The sequence below is a fragment of the Littorina saxatilis genome, linkage group LG10, assembly GCF_037325665.1.
Source record: "Littorina saxatilis isolate snail1 linkage group LG10, US_GU_Lsax_2.0, whole genome shotgun sequence".
NCBI lineage: Eukaryota > Metazoa > Mollusca > Gastropoda > Littorinimorpha > Littorinidae > Littorina > Littorina saxatilis.
In genome coordinates, this window is record NC_090254.1 from 9,726,667 (window position 1) to 9,752,145 (window position 25,479).

The following is a 25,479-nucleotide window of genomic DNA, read 5'->3' on the forward strand; positions in this document are numbered from 1 at the left end:
CAAAATAGAACCATGTGTGTCCCCTAATATGGACCACCTTCAACAAATAGAAGAAAAGATTTAAGAATCTTGCTGAAAATAACCTATAACAGTTATAAAGAGAGAACAACTACCAAACCGGCATAAAATGAAACTTCTTAACAGGAAAACAAGCGATTTATCGACATGAAACAAAAAGTGGTTCATAATAGGGGCCCTTCCCCTACTTATAGCAGCTCTTTGCGACATAATTGATGAGAAAGATTTTGAGGCATCAGCATTCTTTGTTATTAACCTCACTAAGCTTTTTATGTACCCTGACACCGGCCAGGACAATATGATTACCGCCAATGGCCGTTATGCTATATCGCAAATTAAAATTTTGTTTTTGATCTAGTTTGGCACAACAATTTACAGTATCTGCAAGGAAACGTGACACATGATACATTTACCATCGCCTGTTGCGATATCACCGGACATCGCGATCGGACTATGGACGAAGCGCTCTCGCACAGGAAGCAGTAAATTTTCTTTATCTCAAATTAGAAGCGTAATAGCAGCTTGTAAATTGCGAGGAAGCTCGCGAGTATATTTGCCGAACTTACACAGTACCAAGCGCGACCATATTTACCGAACGCACGGAAAGCAGGCGGGAGGCACTCTGTCTTTCTTCCTGAAAGTGGTTTCACCTGTAAATCATAAGTTTGAATTGATCTGTGCCTTGTTACCTTCTCCGCCCTGGGAATAGCTCTCGTGAGAAAGTTGACAGTTATAGTTCAAGTCGCAGCTCTTGTCTATTTTTATCATATAAATGGTTCTATTATCATTTCGTTTTTATATTTAGCTGTCCTCGGACTGACTTTTCTTTTCTTCCTTGTTCTTCTTCGGGTATATTAGCTATAAGCACCAAACTCAAAAACAAAACACAAGCTATTACACCATTTTTCGTACCCCAGCGACAACATCCATACCCGTGTCATTTCATTCTAACTTTCTGATTTGCTCAATTTAGCCCAAATACTGAAATTTAAATTATTGTACGAGGTATGATCCAGACAAAATGATCACATGTGATTTTCGCGGAGACTGTTCGGCGTATCTGGCCTAGATTACAGCAGTCATTAGAAGTTCTACAGTCCTGCCAACTGCTACGCCGCTTTCGGCGTAACATGCTACGTTTTAAGAGCAATTGCTACGCTGCTACGCCAAACTAAGGGTTGCTACACAAATCATCAGAAGAATGCTAACAGTTCCCTCTTTGTGAGGTCCTGGTACTCGTTTCTGCTTTCCAGTCCGTGTGGCGGTCATAAAACAGTACTGCAGATACTCTCTAAAGGGCATTTCATGTCCCTGCATCATCATGAAACTTGATTAAAGATGTCTATTCTTGTGCAAGATGGCATACATGCGGATGTGGGAATACATTTTAGAAAATGCTACTCTCAAACACCATTTGCTACGCTGAAAACCAACAACAAAAATCTAAATTGCTCCTCTTGGGGCTTCACAAGGGTTGGCAGGTCTAGTCCTCTTACATCGAGGCTAAGTCGCATGCGCCTGAGTCAATCAGAAAAGGCCTATCGAAAGCCTAATTCGGGGAAGGTTTTGAGCTTTTTTGAGGTCCTGGATGCAGTGAAACTTCTTAGTCTCCTTTTCAAAGAGGAAATAACCAGAATGACAGTTCGTGTAGTTTTCTTCACATTTGTAGACATGTCCAGTGTATATCCTTATCCGGCTACAAAGACATAGAATTGTCATGGTGCTTGTTGATATACCCCATTTTGAAGCACACTCAAAAGTAAGATATTGTAGTTAAACCCTCGTCACTTTGGGACGTAACAATCTGATGACGTCATCCCTGAAAGTAATACCAGTGTCGGTTTAAAGGTTTGGCCTTTTCAATGTATGCACTGTCCTCCGTACATAGTGGGTTTTTTTCAGAAGCACTTCTGCGCGCGGACAACAACCCTTCAAGTGCCACTCTTAGTTCACACTAATTCAGTTCGGCCAATCCTCACGACCCCATTATCCGTTTTCTTTCCGGTGTGACGTTTTCATCTTTCGCCTGTGTACATGTTTCCCCCTCGACATATACTCAAGACTGAAATGTTGTTTCCTGGTAAAATTAAGAAGTGAAATTAATTTATGGACGAAAAGCATGTCAGTTTCTTGCATGTGAAGAAAATTGGTGGTAAAATTTAATAGATTTCACCCCCAAAATCGAATTCTTCGAAAACGTGTACTGAGTGGTTACGTCCCTTGAGTTAGAAGGAAAACATTTTAGGATGAATCAAATTTCTAAGTTAAATAAAACAAATTGGTTGGACAAATTTGGCCCCATGAATGTAAGGTACACAAGGTCGCTCATCAGTACTATCGAAGGGTGTTTTTTTGTTCAGTGTAGAGTTTATACTAGATCAACGAGGCCGAGAAGCGAAATATCAACACGGCGAAAGATGAAAACGTCACACCGGAACGGACAGTCGAGTACCCACACCCCCGACTCTACCCCAATCATAAATTTCACTCTTGGGCCACACACACAACCTCAGCCAATGAGCGTCGATTACACACCTCTATAAAGAACCAATGAGAATCTTCCATTCGCAGACAACACCCAACGGTTGTAGGTGGGACGAACATAGAAAGAGCAGCGTTCAAAACTGAGTGAATTTGGCAAAACAAAAGAACAATAAAAAGGAGAGAAAAAAGAGGGAAAAAAGAGAAACGAACAATTAAACTTCAAGTAATCAGCATTTACAAGACAATTGGTGCAAGGTGTGTTCATTAACTTTTGTTTTGCGGTAACCAACAGGAGCACTTAGTCAAAAACCAGAATCGGATTATTTTTCGCCGGGAAAAGGTACGTACGTAAAGATTGATAAATTCACAATTTGTTTTCTCTGTCTCTCTTCCTCTGTTTGTGTATGTCTGTGAGTTGTGAAATTATTCAGTCTTTCTTTCATTTCTGTGCTCTTATAATCGTTTTATGGGGATGTAGCAGGATGGACGTTGACAGTGGAAGGGGGATTGTATGTTAAAAATAGGTCGGTGGGATTCGGATAAAGTCTGCGTATGGTGACTTTTTTTTAGATTATAGATTAACTCGGTAATGAACACAGCCGGACAATGTGAACTCTAATTTCTCCTCTTGCAGCTGTATAAGTTAGGAATGTCTTTCGAATTCCTTTCAAAGAAGCTCTTGTTAGTTTGAGTTTTGTTGCAAACTTTTACAAAGCAAATGACTGTGTATCGCTTGTGTTTGCTATTTCCACTAACATTTCTAAAGATCTCATGAATGTCATATTATTTTGTTCCTTTTTTCCCCTGCGGTACAGACTCTTTTGTGAGAAAACGACAGTCATGTTCGCCAGCAAGTGCACGATTGCTTGCATGTTCTGGGTTCTCCTCTCGCTCGCCCTGACGTCAGCTGCCGTCTTACGTAAGTATAGTGCGTTTCTGAAGGAGTGGGTAGTGAAAATGTGTATTTGCATTGACTTAAAAACTATTTATAAATGTTTATTGAACTATTTATCTTTTTTTGTGTTAAAACTGAGAGAGGAACTGTTCGTGATGAAGTTGATTACGAACTTTGTGTGAATGTTAAATTAGTGTATTAGTAAGTGCAGCACGCGGGTGATTCTCAGTGAAGAGTGCACAAACTTCTTTTTTTTGAAAATGAGATTCTCAATAACAACGAAAGCTTGCGTCGGGGAGGCCTAATTAAGCGCTTGTATGGACCCCAAGATTTCTGACCGGCCATCAAAATCCCGCAACTGGCGCAGAAATTAAATTCATTTGTAAACATGCAGAACCTCATACATTTGTAAGAATTTTGACGCAAAGTTTGATGGAGAAGCTTACCTATCATCTTTCTCTTGACGTTTATATTGTCAGTTAGAAAATATATGTATATAACAGAAACGGTAGCACAAGCAACATTACCAGCAGACTTTCTCGATCAGTTCTCAAACTAGTATTAGTATGTTTAAGGTTGGGTATTAAACAGGAGGGATAGCAGAATCAGAATAACGACAATAGATAACAAAATAACGTTACATCAATTAAAACCCAAAAATGACTAGTAAACAAAGTTAATGGCCAACATCGAGGCGCGGCAGATGTAACTCTAGTTTCACGTGCTGGCAACGCTAAATCTAGCTCTGTGGCCTTCTGTGGCTTGGTGTCCCAGAAACGGATGTTCGGCTTTAAGCAGAAAAGTGTCCAGCGGGTTTTCTGACTTTTTGTTCCCTGAAGCTGGACCACATCATTACCTCCCTTACCTTCCTGTGGTGAAAGTGAGTACGGGTTGAGTATGGAATGCAGATTTAACTGACAGAGGGGTAATTTATTTATTCTTTTAGCTTCAGCGACACCAGTAGCAGAAACGTCATCTGCGTCCCCGCCTCCGGCGGTTGCCATCGGACAGTTTGTAGGTAAGTGCCGTATCATTAGACTCGCCTGCTCGCAGTGTATGTGTGCCTATGTGTGTGTGTGTGTGTGTGTGTGTGTGTGTGTGTGTGTGTGTGTTTGTATGTGTGTGTGTGTGTGTATGTGTGTGTGTGTGTGTGCAGTGTGTGTGTGTGTGTGTGTGTGGTGTGTGTGTGTGTGTGTGGGCGGGAAGGGGGGCATAGGGAAGTGGAGGTGGTACGTGCATAAACTGGTCGGTGCTCAGTAAATATGTAAGTGTAGAAACAGAGACAAAAAAGAGATAGAGAGAAAGGTAGTCGTAGAGACAAAGAAAGACAGAGACACTTGAAGAGCAAGCAAACACTCATAGGTATACAAGCCCGCGCTCACACACTTCTTATCGCGATAGGCCTACACTCCCGGGGGACGGGCGAGAGAGAAAGACAGACACACACACACACACACACACACACACTCACACACACACACACACACACACACACACTCGCTGGCACACACACACACACACACACACACACACACACACACTCACACGCAAACGAACCCAAATCAAGCCTTCATGTTGACAACGGAAGTTTGCTGGTGTGGTTTTTTTTCTCGGATATTGGCCATGTTTTAGTATGGACGAATGAAATGAGCAGAGTTGACTACAAGTGTATTTTTGTGTGTATTTTTTTTAATACTTTGGCGCGATGCCACGGTACAGGCAGGACGCAGCTCAGATCCAGCCCCAGCTTCAATGTCGTAGTCATCGCCAAGTTGGACCGCGGGATGTTACAGTGGAACCCCCCTTTTAAGACCCCATAATTTAAGACTTCCTCCTGTTTAAGACCATGTTTTCTCAGACTTTTTGTTCATAACATCTGTTCATTCAGATTTTTGGAGGTCTTAAAAGGGGGGTTCCACTGTGTATGGTGTGACAGGGGAGGCTACCACTCCTTTCACAGCAGACTCGATCTGCACCCGAGTTGTTGGCTTTTGAGTCAACATCTCTGGATTGTGGAATTCTGTTTGTGATGGGGTTTGGTGGTTTCCGATTGTCTGTATGTTCATGGAAACCTTCGGGTTTGCATAACAGTTTTTATAGGGCTAAGAAATTGGCCCTAACATTTTCAATCCTGTTTGATTGCACTTCGCCTCCCGAGGTGATCGTAGTGTTTCGGCACTCGATCGGTTACAATGGTTTCGATCTCTTCTGTTTGAATTGCTAATACATTGCCTTGTCATTTCAGATCACAAGAGGCATTGCACTCATCACAAAGAGTGTTACTGCTCCATGGGGATGGGGATGTGTTACAGCGGACTATGCTACTGTGTGTGGGTAAGTTCGTCGTCACGGTAGTTGGTGGTGGTGTTGTACTTTAAGTTTACAATAGGCAAGGTGTTGCGTGCGCGTTTGTTGGTTTGTGTGTGTGGTGTGTGTGGTGTGTGTGTGTGCGTGCGTGCTTGTGTATGTGTGTGTGCGTGTGCAAGCGTGCCGTGGGTGCCTTTAGTGTACTTTAAACTGTATATTTTACCTGTTTGTGGAAGCTATAGCTACCATGTTTTACCCAAAAATCCGTTCAAATCAGTTTCTTGTCATCCCAGAGCAAAAATAAGACGCAAGGGGTTTAATTGAATGTAGCTAAAGCTTACTAAGTAATTTTCCTTCCACAACGCAGACAAGCTAATAATTTTCTGAAATAAGGATAAAGGGAGACGACGGGGTCTCAAGATTTCTATCTTTGGTTGGTTGGAAAGATAGATTCATGGATGTATTGATGGTTGGATGGTTGGATATGTTTTTAATATTCTTCAATTTTTTCAGGGACTCACAATAAATCCGGATCAGATGTCGGAAACAGAAATATCTACCTTTATTTCTCATCATCCTGTGGTTTCACCAGCAGCTGATAACCAATCAGGAACCACGATGGCACACTCGTGACTTAATTAATGATCATAATTAATGCACGGTTATGATAATTGATCTCGTCTTAAAATGTAACTTATGAAAGCATTTAAAACAACTCAACAACAACTCGTTGTGGAATTAAAAGCGAGAAATTCAGACATTGAAGACAGCTAACAAGAAAAAAAAGTTCCTTCCCTGTAATTTTCAAATCACAGAACAAGAGTGGACTTGAACAAGAGACTTAGAGTGGATATTTCTCTCTTGTGGACAAGAGAGAAATATCTACCGGAAAAAAAGAAAAAAAAGAACATTGTGTCGGGCTTATTTGTCATCCAATAAATTCACACTAATAAAAGGAAAACACGCTCGAATATTTCCTTCATCTTTTTGTTGTTGAAAGCAATGCGTGTGTGTGTGTGTGTGTGTGTGTGTGTCCATGAGAGAGAGAGAGAGAGAGAGAGAGAGAGAGAGAGAGAGAGAGAGAGAGAGAGAGAGAGAGAGAGAGAGAGAGAGAGAGAGAGAGAGAGAGAGAGAGAGAGAGAGAGAGAGAGAGAGAGAGAGAGAGAGAGAGAGAGAGAGAGAGAGAGAGAGAGAGAGAGAGAGAGAGAGTTTTCTTGAAAGTTCGCATGTTTTCTAGATCTGGTGAATAAACAAAGGTGTCAGAAATAGATTAACACACACACCAGAAATAAATTCACTTCTTTCAACACACACACACACACGGACAGACAACCAAATTCGCCATCACACGGACCGACATTTTTACAAACGTGACTCAAAAAGAAGCCAAGAGTTGGTGGTTTTTGTCTGTATTTAATTAATTCAGGCAAGAGCATGTGTTTTACATTACGTTAAATGACAGGAATCAAACACATATCATGTACACCATATTGTACGCTACATTAACATATGATCATGTCGTAGACGAAGGTACAAAATTAAAGTTTTAATGTGATATAAATAAGCAAACCAGTTTAGACAGCATGGGTTTTATATTTAAATGATATTAAGACAATAGGGGCGCACTTGACAAAAACATGTTTGCAGCTAAATATAAACGCAAGACGGAAAAAAGATAATTGGAACTGAAATGACTGTACATAGTGTGAACATGTTCTGGTTGAAAATCTTTTCTTTCTGTGAACATTCAGAAAACTCGAACTATATGGAGCTAGTTGACTTTTGAACACACACATAAGCAGAAACATTGAATAACTGCAATAATGTATGAAAACAAAAGATACTGAAAGTCTGTCAAAAGGGAGAACTGCAACTGCTCCGAGTCAATGAAATTACATGAACAAATAAGAGAACATTGCAGCAATAATAAAACTGATAACAAGGTTTTCAATAAACATTCTTTTGAGAGAAAAAAAAATTGTTTGAGGGAAAATGGTTCTTACTCAATCCAGCATATTTCGATCTGATTCAAATGCTTAATTAATGACACAATGGCGTTAAACTTTTGCAGTACCATTTTCAATGCTTCTAGATTCATTTTACCCCTCTCCCCCAACCACCCACCCACGCCCTCTCTCTTTCCAATGCCTTTCTAACATACAACATACAGTGGAACCCCCCTTTCAAGATCCACAATTTAAGATTTCCTCCCTTTCTTTACTTTCTTTATTTGGTGTTTAACGTCGTTTTCAACCACGAAGGTTATATCGCGACGGGGAAAGGGGGCGAAGATGGGATAGAGCCACTTGTTAATTGTTTCTTGTTCACAAAAGCACTAATCAAAAATTTGCTCCAGGGGCTTGCAACGTAGTACAATATATGACCTTACTGGGAGAATGCAAGTTTCCAGTACAAAGGACTTAACATTTCTTACATACTGCTTGACTAAAATCTTTACAAACATTGACTATATTCTATACAAGAAACACTTAACAAGGGTAAAAGGAGAAACAGAATCCGTTAGTCGCCTCTTACGACATGCTGGGGAGCATCGGGTAAATTCTTCCCCCTAACCCGCGGGGGGCACTTCCTCCCTTTGTAGAACCCTTTTTTCTGAGACTTTCTGTTCATAACCTCTGTAAATGTATCCCCACTGTAAGACTCCCTCCTTTTTAAGACCTGAATTTCTCAGAGTTTTGGAGGTCTTAAAAGGGGGGTTCCACTGTACTACAAAACCTACATGCTTTAAAATGTTCCTGTACACTTCATTGTTTACCAGCATTCTAAATTTGGAACGGTGCTCTTAGAGATCGAGCTCTTACTTTCATGATTCCAGACGCATCTCCCTAAATAACACAATGACTGCTGGGAAGCACAAAGTATCATGGGAGCAATGTATACAACAGTAGGTGATAAAGCAAGAATATATCAACTAACGCCATGTAATAAAACTTAATCCTTGCAACATAGTAAACATTCTTGAAGATGTATATTCACATTACTCTTTCTTTCAGGCTAAAGCTACGCAGTAAGTAGATTTGAACCTTTCATGTAAAGACATAAAGCACAGCAAAATACCAACATTTGCTTAAAAATGTTTTGTTTTTGTCTGTGTTTTTTTACCAAATCTAAACAGAACTGACAAAAACAAACACTCGTTTATTTTTCTTTCTCGTCTCAAGAGCCTAGGGTCCTAAGTCTCTGTCAAATAAACACTGAAAGAAGTATTGCAAGCATGATGTACGTTACCCCTTTTAATGACACCAAAATACAAAACAGAACTTATTTTGATATGAACAAAACAATACCAAGAGAACGACAGAAGGAGGAAATGCTTGATGCACAAACAAAATATTGCACAAATATGAACACTGGCAAGTGAGCAAATACTGGAGTAATGTATTAAAAGGTGTAGATCTACGATATTGCATACTAGCTGTACATGATATGAGAAGACAAAACTAGAACACAGCTACAGGACAATGTCAATGCACAAACTGTACATTCACAAACTTCACAGCTAGTACATCAGTTCTAACTGCATACAAAAACTTCATTTCGTAAGTTGTTCAGTGATGCAATTACATCATCCTTTTTTTGTATGTACATACGACGATGATACGTATTCCATCTGTGCACAAAATGTAAGCATGCAAATTGCATGGGCATGCTTTGTACAGTAATGTACACCATTGTGTGTGTACAGTACACTGTGTGTACACTGTAAGTATATAGGTTATTGTCAGACTCCTCACTGTACATTAGTCATTTACTGTTCATAATCCTTTACAAGAGTACAGCCAAGACGTCAGCTGTACATCTAGTTTCCACATGTATGTCACTGAAGCTGGCAACCCAGTTGTACGTTTGCATTATTTACTGTATAGCATTTTCTATCCAGGTACATGTACTATTGAAGTTTTACTGGCATGCAGTCTATTGTACTGTGCACCAACTCTCATCTGTACATTCATTGCTAGCAGTGTACTACATGTAAAGATGAAGCATGTCTAAACGTTATTTACAGTGCCGTGCTTACTGTTTTGTATGCTCTGTGCATTGTATTCACCAGGTAGAAGCAGCAAGATACTTTCGTAGCTATGGACTACACTAACACAGTTGCCGACACCAAGCTTTTACATGCAACAGGAAAGTACATGTACATACAAATGTTAAAAATGTTTAAATAAAGTAGAAATGAGAAGAACATTTTGATTAACTGAAATCCGGAAAGCTTTTAAAGTAGCTACAAGTATACACGCAGCATGTTTTATTCTCAACAAATTAGGGTGTATATTCTAACTTCAGTGCAGAAGGGGAAGTCTAAGAAGATTGAAAAGTTAAGCTATCTTTAGTAATGAGTACTGTGCCTTGATCTTTTCGCCTTAAATTCATTAGCGCAAGCAAGAGAACTGGGAAGCAGTCACCTCTATCACATTTCTCAAAGACTGAGTTTCTTTTAACTGTGTGCCTTTTGATGATCATCTCATATGGGCTTCACTGTAGTGATAAAGCCAGCTATGATCAACTGTTCTGAGTATTTACAAGCAGATCATGTGTTCCACTACTGTGAAGCCAATGTGTTGTAAATAACTTAAAGTGCACAGTTACACTCAAGTCACAAAGCACTCTCTCTAATACGCACAAGCACACATGCATACTTGTCCATACCTTATCTACAACTCACTTCAATTCTGGCATCAATAGTTAAAGGACGCTAAACAGTAAAAGCAAGTGCAAATACACAGTGCACAAAATATTTATTAATCAGGTGTCATGCACTCAGACTTTTTAGTGTTTATTTTTCAACATTAGTAGTTCTGTTGTTTTAGTTTGGTTCTACATGTATTTATAAAAACTGAACTGAAGCTGGGAAAAAAGATTTACTGCTGATGTTATGAATGTGTGATAAGGATTTCCTTGGAACCAAAAAGAATGACAAATATGACAAATATTTTGAAGAACTGAGCAATCTAACTTCCTACCAGGAATGTTCGCTTTATTGGGGTTTGTCATCCTCGATATTGCAATGACTGAAATACAGTGAGCTGTGATAACATGGGACACTCGCCTGCTAAACATTCTCATGTGAAGTGAACCTTTCAGCTCAAAATGTAATGAATAGTTGAAATATGCTTCATAAATGAAAGGCGTTCATGACGGAGTAGATGTGTTGGTCAAGAAAACTGGATTTGTTTGTTTCTTTGATGTACAATGCTAGTGGAGATAATGCAAACTTGCCTGTTCTACCCAAAGATGTAGACATTTGAATGAGCACAGAAACTGCACTGAGTCTCTCTCTCTCTCTCTCTCACACACACACACCTTCTGTAACATTACCAAAATAAGAAGGACTACAGAAAACACATACAAGCAAAACATGGGCTGATATAAAGAAAGAACACAAGCACAGATGTAAGTGACAGTTTCAGCAAATCCTGATTCAAACCAAAACCAGAACGATTGTCAACCATTTCTACCATCAGCAGCAAAGAACTACAATAAAGCGAATCTTTTCCGATCACACAAAACATGCCATGGACTCACTATTCGCATCATCAATATGAACGATACATCCACATCAGTCTCAATTCGCATTATTTTTCTGTTTCTTCCCTTCGCGAATCCTAAGGAGAATACAAAAAAATATACAAAGAGTAGCTGTTGTGCATACTTAACGGCACAGTCCTTCCCGCCAAAAAAGTTCACAACATCAGATCTGTATGTCCATGGGATAAAACCATCCCTCTACTTGGACTCATAGCGAAACTCAACATCCTGACTGCTCTTTGTGCAGAATGCGAAATGTTTGATGACTAATTTCTTAAAAGCTTCTAGTGGAAGGACCGCAGATATCTGGGCTGTACTCCGCTGTCTGCTTTAGAGAAGAGCTCCATTTTCACAGGCAGATAGTCAGCGAGCATTGTTGAGTTTTCACTTCAAAGAAATGTTTTCACACTGCTCGATAATTATGTGGTCCACAATTCTTGCCTTGTATTAAGTGACAGTATGTTCACGCACAGGCAAGAAGTGTTGACAAACCTTTGACACATCACATGTTATGAAATTGCGGATGCTTACTTTCACCATTTCTCCTATTGCCCTAGAACCTGTGAATGAACTAAAGAACAAAGTAGATCAGCACCTCTTGTTTTGCTCCATTTCATGTCTGGGCATCAACAACACCTGTTGAATTCATTTGCTTGATATTGTTTGGCACGTGACCAAAAAGAAATTAAAAATCAAAACAAAACAGTGTTCATTAATTTCTTTTCTTCCATTAACATTTGCAATGCTCTGAAGAATTCAGCTCCTCATCACCGATTTCTTCTTCGTTTTTACTGGGGATCTAATTTCTGAGAATCCATTAATCAACAGACCTCTGAAGTTTCAATATTTCTGTAATTTCCTGAAAAAACGCAGTCAACATGCTGCTTACCCTGGCCACCCGAGCATCAACACCAAGACACTTCCTAACTAACACAGCTACAGAAATGTCACCCCCTTCCCTATACGTCCACACACTCGGGGCTAGAGTCTCCAGCACCAGACTGTTGTGATTTGGGCAGCGACAGCAAATGGTCGGCGGCCCGATGGACGTGCCAGCCATGAGCCATCAGCGTGCGCTTACAGGTGTGCACGTCGGCCAGGTGGAGGGAGAGCAGCTGCTTGAGGAGAACGTACTTGACCGCTTGGCCCATGTCCCAGCCCGTCTCCTCCAGGGCTGTGCGACACTCATCGTAGTTCACCTGACAGGACAACGTAAGAGTCAGATGTGTAAGCACACTCTAAAAGGAGAATGTAATTAGATTCAGATATATATATATGTAAGCATACCAAGTTTCGAGGGAAAATATTTGAAATTTTGCATGATACAACATTAGCAAATTTGAGAAAACGTGCAGATGAAGCAGGAAGACGGAACCCAGCAATTTAATTTTGTTAGGAAAAAGGGTGGGTAGAGGTGTTTACTGTTAGGTTGGCAGGGTCTGTGAAAGTGTATGAATAAAACAAAGACGTTGAAAAAGTGCTGGCAAGGGAAAGATTGAAGGAAGGAGAGAGAGAGAGAGAGAGAGAGAGAGAGAGAGAGAGAGAGAGAGAGAGAGAGAGAGAGAGAACTCGAAAACTTTATTATGGAGGGATAGAGAGAGAGAAAGAGACATACACACAGACTGTGACAGTCTGAACAGAGAACAACCTCACTGATAGTAAAACACACACAAACGCACGCGAGCCCGGGCACACACACGTGGTCACATGCAAACGCACACACACACATACAATAATAACCTACCTCATTGTCCAGCAGCCTCTGCATCATCTCTACCTCTTCGCGGTTCTTCTGCCTGCAGTAACACAAACACACATGTCAAACAATGTCACAATCTCCGCTACTGGGAAAATCTTAAGTACAAACAGACTGTACATATATACAGGCAAACCTCTTACAAGCAACCCCAATGTGCTATTTAAGTCTACAAGCAATGTCTTGGTAAAGACAGTGTATTTTTTCAAAGCGAATAATTTAGCTTTTCTTTCCTTTAAAACTGTTTGAAAGCAAATTAAAAAGAAAAAAACAACTTAGTATTATTATTATTTTATATTAAACCTGGATACTGAAACATATCTGTGATAACTGTTCGATACAGGGAATGCTTGTAATAGGTTTAAGTTTAACCAGGTATTTCCTGGAAAATGAATTTCTCACAGCATGATCAAATTCTAATTGGAGAAAAGCTAATTTCATATGGCTTATGGCAAACTTTGAAAGTACTTAATGTGAGTACAATTGTAATGCAAATAAAAGATTGAAAAAAATCAACTTCAATTAAAATTAAAATGTTGGTACTGTTTATCTGACTGAGTATGGTTGTATTATATGTGCTCAAACAGCGTTATGAAAATATCTTTTCCCCTTTTTTTCGGTACAATGAACAAAACTGCCATAGGCCTTAAAATGATGTCAACTGAAACTGACATTAAATTCTGCACTCTTCCAAAAATGTAATTCATTACCAATCCTGCCCCTTAAATCATAGAACCATATAACAAGCAAATGAAAAACAAACCAACATAAGATAAAGGTATTAAAGCTGACCAAATCGTTGATAAAAAAAATTATTTTTTGAAAAAAGTTTGAGATGGAGTGCCAATTTCAAAATCTGTACCCTTTCTCTTCGCCCTCCTTCCACAAAAATAGGTAAAGAATGTGGCAAAAGGAAACTGACAATTGTTTGACTTGGGGGCTGCTAAGCAGAGGACTTTTCTGCTGCTGACTTTTCACCCCTAATTACAAATGCCACAGTGGCACTTCTGTTTTTCACCAACATGACACAACTAAATGAATGCATGGACTGCTGAATTTTCATGATACACCTGAAGCAACGATTGTCACATGATATCAAATCATCAGAGCGCCGTGTCTGAAAGAACCTATCAGACAAAATTCACCCTTCTGTCTTTTGCTGTTGTTAATTTACTTTCACACAGTGTGTGAATGTGAATTTGTGTGTGATTTTAATCTGTACTATGATACAAACAAACAAAAATCTTTAACCTTTTCTATCTTGACCTTCCTCCCAAGCTCCATCATTAACAATCAGAGATAACATTCTTTTTAATTTGGTATCTGTTTTGAGACCCTGGTACACATACAAAAAGTCTGGCCTTCTTTTGACACATTTTTGACAGTGATATATACAAAAACAAAAAGTATGGGGCAATATCCAACTCATTCACAACAGAAACCAAAAGGTGAATGATTCTGGGGGAAAAATTGCAAACAAAAAATGTTGGTTAGAAACAGATGTACCACTGTGCATTGTCATACTCATTTAGGTCATACTCATACTCATTTAGGTCATACTCATTTAGGTCAAGGTCGCACTTGTCTAGGTCATAACCATGTCTCTAGGAAACAAATCTCTACCAAACTAACAGGTAATGCAAGCACAATACAATCATTTGCATAACAAGGTCAACTCACAGACTGCAATGCATCATTTAAAAAAAGAAAATCTGCAAGATATCACATTATATGTACAGCATGTACAGGGTACTGGGGATCTGAAAATCAAATTGCTGTACAAATCTATACAAGAACAGAACAAATGTTTGCATGGTCATGTCACTGTAAAACACACAGCACGCACACGAGACGTCAGCTTTTTAACCAGACAGAAAAGACACACATCTTCCAACACTCTCTCTTCTCATATCGAACGACAGTCTGCTGTCATTTTTCTCTTCCATGAGAAAAATTATTTCACACAGGGAATAAAAGGCAAGAAAATAAGAAAAGAGCCAAAAAGCGTAAGCGTCACCCCTTCTCACCCAGAGGCTTGTGTAAAGTTAATGAAAAGCGAGAAAGAAAAAAAAACCAGCAGTTAATTTACAGTATTCACCGAGGAAGCAAAAGGCAAGCAGCAGCTTTCATTAAAAGCCATAGATAAATGACAGCAGACGATTTTTTTACAAAGACACAACAAACACCCCGCCCCCATCCCCACAAGAGACACACCCATACAAACCATTTTTCCTCACCAAACTGCAACAAAAATGCAATTAATAAAAAAGAAGAGGAGAGTGTTAAAGGATGTCCGCAAAGAACTCTGGTTGCTTCTTACCACCATCCAGGCAAGTCTGTTAGGTCACAGGTGCAAAAGGGGGGGGGGGGGGGGGGGGGGGGGGGTTGGGTCTGATTGTTGAGTGAGCAGAAGGCAAATGCAAAAACGTCTCACTCAAATGCTTTCCTTTTTGTTTATCCACTTTTCAATCCACTTATTTGTTGACAGAGCCATGGTAAAAAAAAAAGGCTTACAAAAGGAACGTGATTAGAGAGAGAGAGAGAGAGAGAGAGAGAGAGAGAGAGAGAGAGAGAGAGAGAGAGAGAGAGAGAGAGAGAGAGAGAGAGATTATGAAATAGAGAAAAGAAGGGGGGTGGGGAGGTTGTTGCAGGAGTAATGAATAACTGGAGCATAGGTCTGGAAAAGTACTGGCAGTGGTAAAGGGGGGGGGGGGGGGGGGCGGTAGGGGAGTCATTTTAGTAGCAAGAGGGGGTTGGGTCATTCATTAAGATACTATAACTGCCGGTCAACTTCTGATGACAATCAGTAGATGTCCAACTGAAGAACCATACCATCTGCATCATACTTATTTGGAAAGGACGATTGAAGGTCAGACTGAATATACAGTGAGCTGGACGCATGTATTCTGAGCAGGCAAAAACAACCTCTGTAACATGCACTCATGTGCTTTAGATTGTGAATAAAACCATACAAATTCTAACAGCAGGTCAACTCCAAAATCAAAAGGTTTACAGTTAAAAGTTAAAATTTCCTGGTTCATATTTAAATCCAATTGGCTCACCAAACTAATATGACCCCAACAGGGTTGGTGAAATAAGCGAATCGTCTTTCGAATTAAAGGGCACATCTCACCACAATTGTACTATTCACCAGACCGAATTGTCACAAAATTGCTCATCAAAAAGAAGACAAATATGCAAAAGCATACACAATACAACATCGCCTCAGAAATAAAATTGAACAGCTTAGGTGACAAAGAGAGACATAAGATCTACATACAATTAGTAAAGTCATAAAACTGTTCCCACAAACACTTTCACAGCTAATATACTACACCTGCTCTTTACACAACAGTTCTATGTCATTCACAGACAGTCTCACTTACTGTTTTTAAACCAATGAACATTCGCCAGCACCCTAGTCATTCTTGTAGCATCAACATTCTTTGTATAAACCAGGCATGGGAATTGAAAAAAGTCAAAAGGCTGATAATGTGTAAGTACATGTAATAGCAAAGTCGACTTCCTCCGAAAACGGCGTATGGCTGCCTAAATGGCGGGGTAAAAAAACGGTCATACACGTAAAATTCCACTCGTGCAAAAAAACCACGAGTGTACATGGGAGTTTCAGCCCACGAACGCAGAAGAAGAAGCAAAGTCGACAGCGTGAAGGGGGCATGCTCCCCCGGGTTTTTTCTTCTCCAAAGAACCCAAATGGTGCAAGTTAGTGTCATCTGAGCTCCAAGATTGCCATTAAATTCATTAAATTAAATCTAGAACCATTTTTGCCTCCCCCATTTATTTTTTCGGCGGACACTTTTGCTTCTTCGGCGGATCAAAACAATATGTCGGCGGAAATTTGCCTTTCAGCGGACAATTCCCATGCCTGATAAACCATCTTGGAAACCATAAATACCTGTGTGACCTGGAATAATAGGCCGTGAAAGGTGGATGCAGCGCCTATAGGCTGTTGATCTACTGGCCGATGTGAATGCGTGATATATTGTGTAAAAAAATTCCATCTCACATGGCATTAATAGGTAACATGCGCCTTAAGTCGCCTTGTGTGGTGAGATACGTGCGCAATATAAATCCTCGTAAATAAAAAAAATAAAAAAACAGAACTTGACTGATGTTTACACGGGATAAGAGTGTCCTCCCACTTGGGCACAAACATTAACCACACTTGGGCACAAACATTAACCACACATTGGCCTCAAGGATTTCTGTGCACAGTGTAATCGTCTTGATGAATTCATCTAACAATTACATGATGTTTGAAAATAACTCTGTAGGCGCGAAGCGCCAAAGTGACGGCGCGAAGTGCCTCGCCTTACAAGGGGGATCCGGGGAATTTTTTTCTCCAAAGAACCCAAATGGTGCAATTTGGTGTCATCCGAGCTCGTTTGGAATTAAATTTAGTCTTTTTTTGCCTCCCCCATTTATTTTTCGGCGGACACTTTTGCTTTTTCGGCAGAAATTGTTTTTGTTGTTGCAGAAATGGACCTTTCAGCGCACAATTCCCATGCCTGGATCGCGTGCCTCGGTGTTCAGATCAACGACCACCTGTGTAGTCACACCACTCGCCTAATTGGTTTACTTGCCTCTGTGTTTGGAAGACTTATAGATATTCTTCCACAACCCCTTAAACCCTGATCAAGTTAGTTTGAAACATTGCCTATGGATGATATAGGCATCAGTTACAAAACTAATTTGTCAAAACTGTCTCGCTCTTCACAGAAAGCAATGAGGCTGTATTACTTTCATAATGTGTCAAACTTGCAGGATGCTCCTACATTCAGTGGAACCCCCCCCCCCCCCCCCCCCTTTTTAAGACCCCACAATTTAAGACTGTCCCTCCCTTATAAGAACTTTTTTTCCAGACTTTAATTCTGTTCATAACCTCTGTAAAATTCCCCATTTTTTAAGACTCTCCTTTCATTGTCTCCCAGGTACGGATATATCCGTACCTACTTATATGGCTCTATCTGACCAGGTACGGATATATCTGTCCAGACTGTTAGCTTCAGTCGCTTCCTGTAACGTCCATCTAACGCCTGCATTCCAGCGTTGTTGATGCACAATTGCTACACAGTTACAACAATTCTGAGTGACCTTGCTACAGCACAGCTGGTCTCGGCTAAAAAAAAACGTTGTCAACATAGTTGGGCTGGAAAGTGTTAAAACCAGATTTTCTCAGATTTGTGGATGTTTTAAAAGGGTGGTTCCACTGTATACTCCTTGTAAAAACATTGACAGATGTGTGTTGGTTCATGTAATAATACTGTAATTAGCACTGGAAGGAAGCTCTCTTTAAAGACACACAGACAATGTCCACATGCAGGATGCATGCAAGTCTGTAGAGCAACGTTTGTCAAAACGACAGTCATGAATCTGACAAAGTGTTTGTTTTCTCTTCTCTTTCTGATTATCGAAACAGGGAAGGGAAAACAGAGCCAAAAACAATTGCATACGAATTTAGCACAAACTAGTCAAGAACTTCCAGATTTGTGGAAGAAAGAGAGAGAGAGAGAGAGAGAGAGAGAGAGAGAGAGAGAGAGAGAGAGAGAGAGAGAGAGAGAGAGAGAGAGAGAGAGAGAGAGAGAGAGAGAGAGAGAGAGAGAGAGAGGAGAGCTAGAGAAAGAGAGAGGAGAGCTAGAGAGAGAGAGCTAGAGAGAGAGAGAGAGAGACAGAGAGAGAGAGAGAGAGAGAGAGAGAGAGAGAGAGAGAGAGAGAGAGACAGAAGAGGGGGGGATGATGGAGAGAGAGAAGAACTTTACATTAAAATAAAATATAAATATGCCAAGGGCACACAAGGGAAAGATGAAGAAAGGAAACAGAAGATTTTCCCACAACCAGAGTGATTGACTTCCGGAACAAGTAACAAAAGAAACAGTCAGCCAAAAATATAAAACGAATAAACAAACTCACAAACAAACAAACAAAATAAATAAGTAAATATAGGGCAAACAGAGAAGGAACAAAGGCATGCTCATTTTAGTCTGAAAAACAGTTGTGTTAGCCTAGATAAAATTGATTGCTTAGGCAAACCGAAACATCACACACCATGCCTCAGCCAAAGATCATAAGAATCTGTGCAAACCTAACAAAATAGATTCTGTGTCTACTTCAAGAAAACTACACAACTTGTTTTTGCGTTTTTCTATCTTCTTGTTTCTGTCATGCACAAATAAGCACACACAAAAAAAAGAAAAAAAGAAAAAGAAAAAAACAGACTCCTGCATCAAACAAAAGATTTTGTTTCTGATCCCCCCCCCACCCCCATGCAAAAATCAAAGACTGCTAATCAAACTTCATGCACACAAGATGCAGATTCTCTGGCAACACTGGAAATGAAAAGGGTTAAAGAACATAACAAAAGAGGACAACAAACACAAAATCAAACTCAACGGGTTAAATTCAAAGTTACTGTCCTTCTGGGAGAAACGACCTTGCTTTTGTCTCAGACTTGCTTTGAACCATATCATAGAGGCATTTACAAGCTTTCCATGACAATACTGCTGCTTTTTCAAGCTCTCCATGACAATACTGCTGCTTTTTCAAGCTTTCCATGACAATACTGCTGCTTTTTCAAGGAAATTAACTTTTTGAAAGCATAGCTGCCAACCTTCTGAAGTCAAAATCCAGGAGCCAGGGGGTCCATGGGGACCGTTTAAGTCTTGAATATGAGCAGGGAGAAGTTGTAAAATCCGGGAGATTCCCGGAAAATCCGGGAGGGTTGGCAGCTATGTGAAAGGTTTTCAAGTAAAGTTCAAGCTTGCAACGCAAGTCTTGAATATGAGCAGGGAGAAGTTGTAAAATTCGGGAGATTCCCGGAAAATCCTGGAGGGTTGGCAGCTATGTGAAAGGTTTTCAAGTAAAGTTCAAGCTTGCAACGCATTACAATTTCAAACCGGGGTTGGTGTGCACATTAAGAAAAGTACCCAACTGGGTGTGAACCAATCAGTGTTGGATTGGTTGAAATAGACGATTTTGGGAAATAACTGTGTCAAGTGTTTACGGGTTGTGGGAGAGTAACATTTCCTTGCTTTTCCTTGGCAACACTGAGGCAAGGTACACGAGACATTGTTCGGAAAACACTAGCCAGCAGCTTGTCTCTGCGAGCGACCGACATCCCAGTGAGAATTATCTCTGATCTGTACTTTCTGCACTGTCCCCTCAACATAACGCTCTTTTCATTAGAAAATATGTACATCAGAGCTGACAATCAGCATTGCCGATGTGATCATGTCCCTCAGTGATCAGATCCAGCGACCACATGCGCAGACTCTCCGCTCGCTAGTGATTGGCCTACAATGTCACGTGTAGCTTGCCTCGATGATTGCAAAGACAAGCAACTCTTCCACAACACATAAAATCCTGACAGAGTTATTTCCGGAATTGCTGGACTGTGTGCAACTGTCCCCTGCTAGACTTAGGAAATCCTGCCAGAGTTATTTCCGGAATTGCTGATCTGTGTGCAACTGTCCCCTGCCAGAAGGACTGAATCTTCAAAAGAAAGATCAAGTTGGAAAAAAGAAACGTAAAGAGAAAAACTCAACAGGCAAATCACGACTAATGACCATGCAAACATTCCTCAAGACCGGGGGTTACAAAGGGGAGAGGAGTAAAGACAATGGGAAACACAAAAACTGAATTTTGCGGGAATTCAAAGTTGAAGATTAAAAACAGGGTGTGAGGTTTACAGAACACTTGAGAGTCACTGTTAAAGCCCACAGAAACACCAGTTTTACCACAAAAACAATTTATAAATGAGTATGACAATGTCAAAAACAAGGACTTTGGATTAAAACAAGACTAACTGAATTAGTTATTTGAGATTGGTAGAAAGGGAATTTCACCAAATCAAGCGAAACTGCTACTTACTTTCACATCAAAGTTTTCTTTTCAATTCGCAAAACTATTTAACTTTGACAATTATCTTTTCTCTCACATGCAAGAAGTCAAAACAAGAAACTTATCTTCAAAAGGCTGCATGCTTAAGTTCAAATCTTGTGGGAATAATTAAAATCAAAAACAACAAACAAAAGGAAACAAAAACTTCAAAATATACTTCAGTGAAATTATAAAATTAAAAAGGTAGGAATAAGCTATTACAGCATGACCTGATTAAAATGACAAAATTGCACAATTCACAGGAGTGGATTTTTTCCAGTATCCTCTGAGAGTTACAATCTGTGACCTAAAGTACTCTCAAAATACCACCAGTCAATAATTATCTTAACTCCGGCATCAGGAGAAATACTTTTGGGAGGAGTAAAATTCTAAAAACTCTTTCAACACCATATAACATATTACAGAATCTATTCTTTTTCAAATAAGCTGAAGGGAAATGAGCTATGATCAAGATCGAAGGGCTCAAACATGGGGTAGGATTTATAACTCTGTGCTGTGATGACGTTCTCTCACTAGAAGACGGACACAATAATTTTTAAGGACTTGCAAGCTTAACCAGACATGTCTGAAAATCAACACTATCGAAGCGATTCATCGACTTATTTGAGATTATCATAACAGCACAATGAGCTTTTTAATAGTTTGAAACACAATTCCAGACACCGCTAAAAATAAGCTCTGTGATCTCAACTATAAAACCAAAATGTTTCGCTCCACAGCTTTGCAAAAAGTCCAGCTACCATTGTGGCTGTCTTACAAACCAACACTTGCAAGCAAGCATGAAGCTGGGCCATACAGAACGGTCAGTCTTCCTTTATAACTCATGGGTCAAACAGGCATTAAAAATAAAATAAGGCGTAACAGGGAAATGTATCATCAAGTGGGAAGTCTAAGGGTCCTGTATAGCTTTGGGTTTCTACTGTGGAACCTACCAAACAATATCACAATAACAATATCAGTCAATGAATTTCCATGTTATTTCAAAAGTCTCATTCTTTACTGTTTGGTCTCCTGTCAATTCATGATGGGGGAAAGGTGGTTCAAACAATATCAGTCAATGAATTTCCATGTTATTTCAAAAGTCTCATTCTTTACTGTTTGGTCTCCTGTCAATTCATGATGGGGGAAAAGGTGGTTCAAACAATATCAGTCAATGAATTTCCATGTTATTTCAAAAGTCTCATTCTTTACTGTTTGGTCTCCTGTCAATTCATGATGGGGGAAAGGTGGTTTTAATCTTTATCTCTTAATTATAATTAATTACAATTAATCATTTCTCTGTTTACCCTCAGGCAGAAAGAACACAGGGCAAATAAAAGCTTCATCACCATGATAAACTAGAAGCATTTTCAGGTAAAAGGGATGCAGCCAGTTTAATTCTGTTAAAAAAGGACTCTTCTGCACTCTCTTTTAGTTTCAGACAGAAAGGACAACTCTGGTTTATCAGAGAACGGACTTTTCTGGTTTATCAGAGAACGGACTTTTCTGGTTTATCAGAGAACGGACTTTTCTGGTTTATCAGAGAACGGACTTTTCTGGTTTATCAGGATAAGGATCAAAGGGTTACCATCTGGAAGATTAGTTTGGCAAACAGCATTCTCACTCTTCAATCTTTCATGTTTCATACAGGGTAGGACATATTTTCGCACATGGAAAGAGTTACGGTCTTAAGAAAGTAGATTGCCAAACAGCACTCGTCTTCATTCTTTTTCAGTTTTAGAGCGGGCAGGAATTACTGGCGTATTATCAGGGTATGGGATGCTGCAAATCTTATTCCGTTATGGATCTTATTTACTCTATTCAATTTTAGACAGGAGAGGACTTTTTTTTTTCTTCTTTTCTTTTGCATGTCGGAAAACAGGAAAAGGGAGTGCAGGTCTAAACAAGCAGTTTGGCAAACAGCATTTACCTATCTAGTCCAAAGTCAAGCAAGTCTTCATAGCTGACATTATCGGAGTTCTTGTAGTTGACCAGCAGGAGCGGAGAGATTTCCTCCGAGCTGTGGGTGGTGTCACTGGAGCGGGTCCTCTCCGGCAGCTTGACCGTCTGGACCCAGAACGGGTCTTGGCGGTTGAAGAACCCCAGCTGCTCCAGACTGCACTTGACGCTGTGAGGAGCAAACTTCATGGCCCCGCCGGACCCCGCGCTCCCCGAAAACGGCGGGTAGGTGGGGGAGGCGGGGGCCGGGGGGAGAGCCCGCCTGCTGGAATGAAAGACATCATCGCTACTGCTGTCTAGGGCGCTCTCGTCCACTCCGTAGTAGTGGTGAGAGGCCAAGTCTGACCTGGCCGAAACGTCATAACTAGGAAGGCGGGGGAGAGGAGAGGGGGAGGGAGAGGGGGTGGGCCCGGGGATTGGTGGGCCTTGAAGGGGCCTGGGGGAGGTCCGGGGGGCAGGGCTCGTCATGCAGAGAAAAGGAACGCATAAAAGCGGGAGGGGAGGGGTTGTGAGAAGCGCGGAACGAGGATAAGGAAGAGGAAGAGAGAGGCGCGAGAGAAGAAGCGTCAAAAGAAGCGGAATAGTCTGAGTTAGCAGAGAGAGCGGCGTGAAGGGTGGAGGAGGGGGCACTGTTGCTAAGAGCCATGGACTCGGCGGTAGGGCCACAACCAGAGTCTTTGCTGTACATCAGGGGATGCCGGCGCTCTCGAGGGCGAGAGTTGAGCGCCGGCATGCTCAGCTGCCGCTTGGGGGTCCGTGGTGGCACAGAGGGTGCTTCCCCCACCACCTCCCCCTCACCACCACCTCGTCTGGGTGGGGAGAGGACTCCTCCGTCACCTTCGCTGCTGACACTGTGAGCTCTGGGCGGCAGTCTGGGGGCGGTCTCGCTGTCTGCTTCACCGCCAGCATTCCTGGCGCCGCTGTGGAAACCAAACTTAGGATAGCGCAAAGCAGACGCCGAGCTCTTGGCAGGTGAGTTACCTGCCCCTCTGCTGGTGCGAAGCGGGATGGCTCCCCCCCTCAGCATGCGGAGGGGGTTGGTGTCCACTTCCTCGTCCTCCTTCTCTAGGTCCTCTCCTGTAGCCAGCGTGGCTTTGACTGGGATTCCGGAGGGTTCTCGGGGCCGGGTTCTCGTGACGGAGGCCGCCTGCAGGTCCTGGTTCTCTCCGGACAGAACCCTCTGGTGGTCAAGGTTACGACGCATGCGGCTCTCCCGCGCCAGCTTGGACATGACCTCCCGGGGCGACGGTTCGTTGAAATCTTCGTCGAACAGCGACGTGATCTTCGATTCCGCACCCTCCGAGATTGACGACCGGTGAGTAGAATCCGAGTCGGGTTCAGGTGTCGACTCCTTTGTGTCCACCTCAGGGACAACGGTTGTGGGGGGGTCGTCCTTAGCTGGCGACTCCAGGCGCACGATCTCAATGGTCCTCTTCAGTTGTTCTCTCTCTCGCTCCTTGGTCTCTGTAGTGCTCTCTTTGCGTGAGGCCGGGACAGGGATGTGTGACGAGTCTTTCTCCTTCACCGGGACCTCTGGTGAGTCTGGAGGCTTTCGTATTGTGGGCTCCACCCGCTGAACAATTTCTGGTCGAGGTTTGGGAACAGGGATGTCAGTCTTTTTGGGATCCAGCCGCGGTTTGGGCATGGGTCGTGGGGGAGGCTGAGGCATCCCCGAGCCCTTGGAAGAAGAGGAAGACAGCCGGGTCTGCGGGAACCCTGCTGAGGAAGACGAAGAAGCGGCGTAAGGTTCGGGAAGATGAGGTTCCGACACATCGCTGGCGAACACAGCGTCGCTGGACACAGACACTCTTGCAGCGCCCGCTTCTGTATCGTCTCTGGTGCTCTGTTTCTCAGAGCCACGCACCACCAGGGCGTTGTACGCTTCCTGAGCCTCGGGGGGCGGTTCTTCCTCCCCTTTAGGAGCCCGATCATCAGAGAAAGTCCTTTTGCGGTCTGACTTGGGACTGCGGCGTATAGAGTTCTTCAGCTTGGACATGAGGCTGGGGGCAGCATGCTCCATTGTGTGCTCAGAAAAATCCATTTTCCCCGAATCGGTGGGGCTCTGAGGCGGACTCTGGGAGTGACTGTGTCGCTGTGCTCGCGTGGCATCAACCATGTTGGCTAAGTTGATGGCATCCTCCATCATCTTCTCTTCCGAGGCTGACATTGGTTTGACCTTGGCCTGCTTTTTCTCTCGGTGCGAGTCCTGCACAGTCAGTACAGCAAACAGTTACTGGGTGGACGGACAACTGGGGGCAGAGACAGACAGCGGGAGACGGGGGGCAAGAGGGGTAAAGGAGGTGAGTTCAAGTAAGCGAGTAAGAAGCAAAGCCAAATGCTGAAAACTTCATCCTAGGTGTCCAGGTCTGGTATCTCCGTGGCTACAACTTGCATCACTAAACCCAGGCATGAGTTGCCACTGATAATCCCACATCTTTTGAACAGCAAACCCAGGCATGAGTTGCCACTGATAATCCCACATCTTTTGAACAGCAAACCCAGGCATGAGTTGCCACTGATAATCCCACATCTTTTGAACAGCAAACCCAGGCATGAGTTGCCACTGATAATCCCACATCTTTTGAACAGCAAACCCAGGCATGAGTTGCCACTG

General features: G+C 41.8%; 1 protein-coding gene and 1 long non-coding RNA gene across 4 annotated transcripts in view; one reads left to right on the forward strand and one right to left on the reverse strand.

Moving 5' to 3' along the window:
• Positions 1–2,579: 2,579 nt before the first annotated feature.
• LOC138979186 (uncharacterized) lies at positions 2,580–6,675 on the forward strand. The gene is made up of 5 exons (XR_011459921.1): positions 2,580–2,842; positions 3,318–3,421; positions 4,344–4,415; positions 5,643–5,731; positions 6,218–6,675. It is a non-coding gene; the product is annotated as an uncharacterized lncRNA (long non-coding RNA).
• A 5,639-nt stretch (positions 6,676–12,314) lies between these two features.
• The window catches only part of LOC138978127 (activated Cdc42 kinase-like), a 106,215-nt gene continuing 93,050 nt past the window's right edge, over positions 12,315–25,479 (reverse strand). For all 3 annotated transcript variants that reach the window (XM_070350773.1, XM_070350772.1, XM_070350771.1), the window contains exons 15-17: positions 23,847–25,071; positions 12,999–13,050; positions 12,315–12,453 (exon numbers count right to left, since the gene is read on the reverse strand). In XM_070350773.1, the coding sequence (XP_070206874.1) occupies positions 13,028–13,050; positions 23,847–25,071 (1,248 nt within the window). In that variant the 3' untranslated portion in view covers positions 12,315–12,453; positions 12,999–13,027. The remainder of the gene's footprint in view (positions 12,454–12,998; positions 13,051–23,846; positions 25,072–25,479) is intronic.